General features: G+C 36.0%; 1 protein-coding gene across 3 annotated transcripts in view; it reads right to left on the reverse strand.

Annotated features, from left to right (window-relative positions):
- Positions 1-756: 756 nt before the first annotated feature.
- The window catches only part of AGFG1 (ArfGAP with FG repeats 1), a 74,028-nt gene continuing 65,439 nt past the window's right edge, over positions 757-9,345 (reverse strand). Inside the window, exons 11-13 of one of the 3 annotated variants that reach the window (XM_003784886.2) lie at positions 3,569-3,727; positions 2,472-2,563; positions 757-1,845 (exon numbers count right to left, since the gene is read on the reverse strand). In XM_003784886.2, coding sequence (XP_003784934.1) covers positions 1,786-1,845; positions 2,472-2,563; positions 3,569-3,727 — 311 coding nt within the window. In that variant the 3' untranslated portion in view covers positions 757-1,785. The remainder of the gene's footprint in view (positions 1,846-2,471; positions 2,564-3,568; positions 3,728-9,345) is intronic. The other 2 variants (XM_023510348.1, XM_012802277.1) reach the window with 2 other exon arrangements.

Genomic DNA, 9,345 nt, shown 5'->3' on the forward strand with positions numbered 1-9,345 from the left:
TTTAATATACTACAACAACTCATGTAGTCATCATTGCAAAAGGCATTCAACATGAATAAAATGCTTGAGGAAACTGATGTTCACCTCTTCAAATATCAAAGCTTTTAAAAAATTGTAATCATATTAAGGTAAAACTTTTCTTACATGTAATACATATTTGCACATGCCATTCCACACTTTGATGACCCAGAGGCATAATAAAGGATAGTTATCAGAAGAGGATGCAACACAGCAATGGCCTATAGGCTGCCTGGCTGTCCCTACACTAAATGTTCTTGGACAGCCTTTACTCCTTAGAGTTTTTTCAGTTTCCTTCCTTTTAAGCCATCTCTTCTCAACTGCTAATATACTATGGGCTGGGAAATCAAATAATCAAAATTATTAAAATCTCACATAAAAACAAATGCACGTGTTCCATCATATACACGGTTTGATTAATGTGGGTTGCTCAGAAGCGTTTTTAAAAAAAAAACATTCCAAAGTTTTTAGTTATGTTCTGTTTTGATGAGACTCACAGATTATCTCTGGATGAATGAGACAATAATATATATAAATATTTAAACAAGTTCATTTGAAGATTAACAAAAAGATCTGAACTTAGTAACTCTGCCCTTTTTAAACAAAGTATTCCATGCCTTCAAGGTAATACTAGTTCCAGTTTCTTCCCCCCCAAAAAACAAACATAAACAAATGTCCTAAAGATAATATCAGTTTGTCCAAAAAAGAAAAAAAAAAAAATACTGAGGTGCAATCATGTCACAGTTAATGCATGTCTACTTCCAATACATTCAAAGACAATTTTTTTTAAAAAAAATCAATAGTTAAAATAGGCCTTTTGCAGTCTGAGAATTCAAGATACTTAGAAAAATTTGTAAATACACATACATGCAAGTTCTTCATATATACAAATTTCACAAAATTAAGAAGTTGCAAGAAATTAGAAGGATTACGATAAATCTGACAAGCTACATTTAAATGCTTTACCATTGACATATTCCTGAATATAGCAAAGTAGTTTTAATTAATTTTCTACATGGCCTTTTAATAAAAAGTTAGTCACTAGAAGTCTTTTAAGAATTCAAGATGTTCTCAATTCACTACTCATATTTAAGGCCACTTTGGTAAAGGCATTGCAGCAAAAACACAAAAACAATAGCATATTTTCTAATATTTATTTTTTTCACCTGCAAACTGTAGCAAAACATGATCAGCTTTATTATGCAGACAGGTATCCCTCTACATTTTTAAAGAATTTAGGCATGTATAAATAGAAGAGCTCTTTAGAAAGGAAAAATTCAAGAATGAATAAAACCTTCCAATTTTGACTTTGTAACCTTTCAGGAACAACGGTTAAAATGATTTTAGGTCATTCATTCCAAGATATACGACAGCACCTTAAAAGTGGCTGATCTATTTCCCCAGTAACATTTCTCACATAACAATGTGTTAAAGTTACAAATACTGATATGCACAAATAGCTAATTTCTAAGAAAAATATGTACAGCACTGCGGCATAATGAATGTGGTGTCTGCAATAACTTAATATTAGCCAATTTTTAATATACATGATACCGCTACCTTTTTCTGCCAATTCACAGGTTAAAACTTGTTACTGGAGCCCTCTGTTTTGCACGTATTACCTGGTGTTTATTACACACTGCAGGCTTTTTAAAGACTTCTCTTGTGTTTAAAGCTAGGATCAGTGAAACAAGACAACAGTGCAAGAGGTGAAGAGATGTAATGTGACCACATAAAAGTTCGTTCCAGTAAAGTGTCTATATAAGGCTATAAGAAAGGGTTGGTTGATGAGCTTCCTGTTGGAAATTGTCCTGTTGGTGCACCAGTCTAAAGGAAAATATAAGACAAAATAAATAAACAGACAAATGTGTGCAAAATATAAAAACATTAAACTGTATTTAATTTCCTCTTATTCAATTAAACAGTACTTGGATTAAGAATTACTTACAGTATTAGTATTGGCAATAATATTTACCATCAATGTTACTGGCAACATACTATAATAAAACTATTAGGTGTCAAACACTGCACTTTGTCTATCATATTCATATTTCATACAATTCTGGTAAAAGATGCTAAGAATGTACTTAACTCTAAAAAGAAAAGCTCTTGTGATTAATACAAATCCTCTGACTCCAAGACTTCCTTTTCATACTGTTCACTAATTCCTATGACCTTTCATAAAGCATTATTTTGACAAGAAAGTAGATAAGGTTTATAATATAAAATGGCTTATTTGCCATCAATGCTTTGATTTATAAGTGACCAATGTTTATTTCTCTTTTAAAAGGTCAGAAAGGGATCATGCCCTAGCTCTGTGTCAATCTGTCTAATCTTACGATATCCTATCAGTAGAACACCAAACAGCCTCTGAGAGTACTCACATCCTGCTATTCCTAACGTGAAAGTAAGATGCAACAATTTAGAAGAGCTTAAAGCACAGTTTCTCTTACCATGAAAGGATTACTAGATACTCCAGCGGCTGCCACTTGACCAAACGGGGTTACCATTGGCTTTGTTTGTCCAAATGCTGCAAAACCTGCACCTTGTTCAAAACAAAATCACCAATTACAACCATTGTATTTCTTGAAGATACAATACGATACTTACAAAGCCTCATAATAACTTTCAGAGAAATTCCTACCAGAGCTGCAAAAATAAAATATTGCGGTTAAATTATTAGGTGTCATGCTCTTCCAGTTATCACAGACCCACCTCTTCTGACATGTCCTAGAAGAATTTTCATTCAGCTCTTCAGAAAAGGTTAATTCCAACTTAACTATATCAATTGCTGCCATTCATAGGATTTGATTAATAGATGAACTCATGACTATTTGGGGGAGGACTGGGCAGGAGACAACAATGATTTCTATGTGAACATCACAGTATTTCTCAGGAAATAGTTTATTATCTATGGCTCTTGGCTGGACTGCATTTCCAAATTTTTAAGTAACTACTGACTTTAGAAAAGAAAACATACAATTATAATTCAAGAATAATCTTCAATGAAACCTGTGGACTTCAAAGTCAAGGAAATAAGAGAAATAGGTTTAAGAAAAGGTCAAGAGAACCTTCTCACCACTTCCTAAAAACAAAGAATAAACTCCAACTATAATACAATTAACTATTTAGAAAATTAACCCACTTCACATGTATACACACAAATACTTACACAAAAAGTACGTTGGCAACCTTTTTGTAATGAAAGAAATAAAAACCAACAGCCTAGGTCTGTCTCTTTTTAAAATCAAGAGTTGTATCAGAATGTATAAGACAAACTGATAAGAAAAAGACAACAGAGATTCTGAGAACAAAGGATTACTCTTTAGACATCATTAATTTCTCCTCAATCTGTAATCTGATCACAACTTACAAAATCATTCAGTTATCTGAGGCCCAAATCACTAAAAGCTTCTATTTTGTACAATAAACACTCAGCAGAGAATACTACAGCATTCTTCAGCAAAGTCTTTGTGCCCATGCATATAACATTCTGATACATCAAGGATTCCTAAAGCAGACATACTGCTAGGCAAATGTTAGACCTTACCATTGGGCTGTTGAGAAAAAGCTGTCTGTTGAGGGAAAGCTGCTTGGGCCGTGAAGGCTGGCTGCTGGAAGCTGCCGCTAAAGCTGGTGGGAAGACTGTAGGGAGTGGGCGTGCTGAACCCCGTGGGCATGCTCATGGACGCTGTGCCAAAGGTCGCGGCTGACAGGAGGGAAGAAGAGCTCATCAGTCACACACAGCAATATGCTTTGCTTCTCATATCAACACTGTAGAGCAGACATCATTTACCTTGAAAAATACTAAGATGTACATTTGAAAGCATTTTGAATTTCCAAACCCCAACAAAGTTAGTAATGAGTTTTAGCACCACAGAGTTCAATATAACCTATGAAATATTGTTTTCCTAAAATCCAATGACCACAATGAAACTATTAAAATCTGTCATTGGAAACCCCAAAAAACCTTCTCAAAATAATTCTATGAAGTTCAAGTCTAAATAGTAGTCTGCTTTTTAAAGCCAAAGTATCTGCTATGACAATACACATGTTCCTAGAAAAATAGTTTTAAAATCTCTGTAAAATAGTTCACTAAATACAACAGGACTTCGTAAAACACATAGGTTAGAGGAAGACCACTCAAAACCTGTGAGGTTTTATAACCAGAGCCAAAAAAAAGGGGGGGTGAGGGGGAAGGAGGGAAAGGAAAGAAAGAAGAGATGAGAGAGAGGGATCAGGAAGGAAAGAGAGAGAAAGAAGGGGGCGAGAGACTGACAGATTCTACTAAAAACACTAACACATTAAAAGGACACGGTAAGTGCCTATTAAATAAATTTCAAAAGAAATGTATGAATTCCCACCCTTTTCAAAAACAGCTCTGGAAGAAAGCTGACAAAAGGTTAAGACTACTGATCTACAGAAATTAGTGCAAAATGCACAGATATTGGAAAAGAAGTAAAATAAGCATTCTTAGAAGAGACGAATAATGCAGGATAAATGGGCATAGTGTCCAGCACCACCACATGCCTTCTAGGCTTGCCACGTCCAGCTGCTGATACGTGGGGGCAGTACCCCACGCTGGGGGGAGTGGGGGGTGGGGGGAAGCACTGCTTCACACGTGGCATGCGACTGTCACCGCCCATTTACTAGTCCCCATTCTGGAAACACAAGCAGCAGCTCAACAGTACATCATTTACTGCTAGTGAATACTAAAAACAATCTTCCAACTACACATCCTAGAAAATGTGTGATTTTATGTGAAATTATGTGAAATTAAGTATCTATAATGTTGGTTTAAACATACAATACTAGCAATTAAATAGTTTTAGCATGATGCTATCAAAAAACCATAATTCACTGAATTTCCTGATTTAAAAAATTTACCAACTCATTCACTGATTTAAAGCATAGAAATTAAGTACTAAAAATATTACATAAAATTACATCTTTTAATTTTAAATAATTTTAAAAAGTTATAGATGTCAGAAGTAATTCTTGTAATCCTGTTGGTAAAAATACAATGTAATTTTGTTCAACAAGCCTAATTAGAATTTCACATTTTTAAAAATTACTTTTATTATTGATGAGGAAAAAAGGAAAAACAGGCCACTGGAAAGCAAGTGAATGAAAGAATAATAAGCACACCGCAAGGGAAACAGGAGGGTTCGTAACAGACAGCAAGGCACTGACATAACGTAGACAAATCATTTTAAGAAAGCACTAAAAAGCTGGATATAGCTCAGCAAAACCAAACTCTATGGAATAATGTGGTAAAATGGTTTGGCATATAATAAGGGCATCAAAGAACCATGAACTCAAACTCAAGAAAACGAATCAAAACAGCTATTAACATTCTAATGTGATCATGGAGGTATGCTTTTCAGCATTACACATAAATCATTACAAAAGATTTCCATGTATTTTTAAATACAATATAATTTACCCAACGCCACACATCCATGCCCACTCCATTTAAAACATGGAAAAAACTTAATTCCACATGCAGGGACCCAGAACAGTAGCAGAAGCTTCCACAAGCAGGTAGACAAATTGCCACACAAATCTAAATATTAGCTGTGGCCACCTACCAAAATGAGCGTGAGGAAACACTTGAGAATGCATTGCTCCAGAAAGGCCTTATGGAAAGCCATAAAGAGACCAGTGTCAATTAATTTATGGATAACTATTATTAAAATAAATTTGTTTCAGTAAAAACTTCTAAAATTAGAATGTACTCTTGCCAAGCAGATAGCATAAAAATACAGAATAAAGACGTTCAAAGAATGAGCTTTTTTATTTCATATTCATGACACATAGTATTTATACTATTTGAAATAAAGGGGAGTTTAGAATATTAAATAACAAAGAAAAAACATTGATGAAATCCATTTTTTAAACAAGCACTTTTTTTTAATGTGAAGATACAACTATATTCACAAAAAAGGTTTTGCAGGCATCATGAGCTACACTCATAACTGCTATGCGTAGGGTCATCTAAAATTTATCTAGCATCTACCTTTAGCATTAAAACTTCAAGTCTTAGGAAAGAGTACTTGAATAATTTCTAGATTTTTTAATTTACAATTCAGTACATTAACTAGAAATACTAATGAAAACACAAGTGAACAAATTTATCATAAGGTGAAAAGTATTAAATATACCAGTCCATTAGAAAGGTGAGTGGTATTTTCAACTTTAAATAAAATAGCTGAAAAGAAGAAAGAAAATGTATTATGTGCGTATCTTACCTGGCATGTTTGAGGGTAGAGAGGTTACATGTAAGTATATATAGTTAACAGAAAGTAAACAGATTGTCATATACTAGAAACTTTTTTTGGTTTCTTTTAATGATCTGAAGTGAGATGATTCCTAAAATATATTCCTATGCATTTTAAATTAGAACGCTTTTCAAATTAGCATAAATTTGGGAAACAGTGATTGAGAGTATGAATGGTTCTGAGTATTGTTCTATCATTTTCTAGCTACATGATGCTATTTAATGTCTATAAGCCTCAGTTTCTGTATTTGCCAATGGGAGTGGGTGGAAAGCTGCTGTGAGGATTGAATGTAACAATTACGCAGCTGTATAATAAACATTCCTCTTGCTAATTTAAAAAGATGTCACTATTCTAAGTTCAAAAAATGTTTACTGAAGGGAAAGGGTTCTATGATTAAGTTTAGTCACTTTATACTTATCTCCTTTCTTAGGGCACTTTAAAGGCTCTGAGAAGTACTGCATTAATAATATTGTTTAAATTGTGTTTGGCCCAGCATTTGCTGCATCTATTAAGACACCGAATCCTTTTCCATAGAACACTGCTAACATGTCTGGAGACATGATCCAGACTGGCAAAAAACTTTTAGTCAACAGTATTAGCCAATATTAACCCCTATCGCTCACTGAGCAACAACGATGCCATCCAGAATCTGGTCTTGGACTGCTATAAAATATTATTAGACCTAAGTATCCTTTTGATATAATTCATATACCACATAATTCATTCATTTAATCATTTTTTAATATTTTAATTTTACATTAAGAAAATATCTCCCATCATCCTCTAATTTTAGAATATTTTCACCACTACTTGCCAAAGCAATTCCATACCTTCCGGCTATCACTCCCCACACTGCGCTGCCCCACCACCTCCACCATGACTATCACCCCAGCCCCTGGCAACCACCAATCTAATTTTCTCTATAGATTTGCCTATTCTAGACCCATGATACAAAAGGAACCATAAATATGTGGCCATTCCTGGCTAGCTTCTTTTACTTAGCATGTTTTCAAGGTTTATCACGTTCTAGCAATACTGTACTACCATATTTTGCCACGTATAATACGCTCCCATATATAACACACATCCATGTTTTTTAGCCCAAACTTTCAGAGAAAAAAATCTTGCATTTTAATTTTCTAAAGGGGGGCGGTTCTCTCACTGAGAGATGTGAGGAACAGAACTGGCCACTACAAAGGAGAGGCGGGCAGTGAGCCCAGGTGGCAGGTGAGAGAGATCCTGAGCGCCTAATCTCCCCCAACTTCATCCCCATATCCTCTCATTTCCTATTCCAACCCACGTCCCCTGGCAGGAACATGACCACAGCCACTCCACGGAGAACCCCAGCAGGCTTATTTCCTGAGAAACTGGTGTAAGGGGCCAGGAAAGGCCCTGTGGCCTGGGCTCCTGACGGCAGAGCTGTCCTTCCTGGGGCCTCTGGGACATCACACTGAGGAGGAAGATACCCAAGCAGGGACATGGGAGACCTGCATTCTGCGCCTCAAGAGGAGGCATCATTATATAGCTACTTCCACCCTCCTGGCCCTGACGCCAACAGTGGCAGCATGCTGCTGCAGAGATGAAGCTGGCAGTGAAGCACAGTGTGACTGGCCAGGCAGGCTGGAAGCTCCTGCAGCTGCAGTGCCTGCTGGATAAGAGGCTGGCAGAGAGGAGGGGAGGGTGCCGTGGGCACAATTACCATATTCCAGGGTATTATTCTGCATACAGAAATCATTATTGCCTTCGAGAGTTACACTTTCCATTCATACGCATAAATATATATAGATACAGAATTAAAACTACCCATGTACAATTCAGCGCCAGTAGCTCATGTGGCCGGGGTGCCAGCCACATACACGGGAGCTGGCAGGTTCAAATCCAACCTGGCCTGCCAAACACCAAGGACAACTACAACCAAAAAATAGGCAGGCGTGGGCGCCTGTAGTCCCAGCTATTTCGCAGGCTGAAATAAGTGAATCGCTTAAGCTCAAGAATTTGAGGTTGCTGTGACACCACAGCACTCAACCCAGGGTGACAGCTTGAGACTGTCTCAAAAAGAAAAAAAAAAAAAAACTACCCATGTACAACACACATTCCTTACTTTTCCCTCAAAAATTTGGGCAAAAAGTGAGCATTACACATGGTAAATTTTATTATCAAATAATACTCTACTGGATGGCTACTCAGCATTTGGTTCCATCAGCTGATGGACATTCCGATTGTTCCCACTCTTCGGGCTAGTATGAATAATGCTGCTGTGAACATCGGTGCCCAAGTTTGGGTGTGGAAGTATGTTTTCACTCCTCTCAGATATATTCCTAATAGTGGACTTGCTAAACCATAAGGTAACTCTATACTGACCTTTCTGAGAAACTACCAAACTATTTGCCAAAGGGGTTGTCCCATTTCGCATTTCCATAGCAACAGATGAGGCTTCTAACTTCGCTACTTTCTCACTAACGTTTGTTATTGTCTTTTACTGACCATCTGTACACCTTCTTGGAGTAAAGTCCATTCAAATCTTTTGCCCATCTTCTGATTGGATTGTCTTTTTATTATTGAGTTATAAGAGTTATTTATATATTCTGAATAAAAGTCCCTTATCACATACGTGATTTGCAAATATTTTCTCCAGACCACTATGAAGTTCAATTTTTTGCTATGTTAATTTTTACAACTTTCCTGTCTCTTTTTTTTATTGCCAATTTTACAACTTTCACTTTTGGCTGCTAAAAGTACCAACTGTAGATTATTAAATGTTAGAGATGTCTAAATATTAAGAGTAAAGTGGGAGAGCACAGGGAGGATAAGTCAGCAATTAGATAAACAAAATATGTCCTATACAGCCCAATCTAACTTTCTTAGATTTTTTCCCTTTGGTTGTCCTTACCTACTCCCATCTCCTTTTTCTACCTATCCTGATTTCCAGAGTTTATTAAATAGGTGAGGTGAGCCTACTAAGTATTTAGATGTAAATAAGAAATCATATATAATGCTAATTTGTGTTTCATCGAGGCAAAATTAAATTTTTTTTTTTTTTTTTGAG

The sequence above is a fragment of the Otolemur garnettii genome, unplaced genomic scaffold, assembly GCF_000181295.1.
Source record: "Otolemur garnettii isolate 467f Iridium unplaced genomic scaffold, OtoGar3 scaffold00013, whole genome shotgun sequence".
Taxonomy (NCBI): Eukaryota; Metazoa; Chordata; class Mammalia; order Primates; family Galagidae; genus Otolemur; species Otolemur garnettii.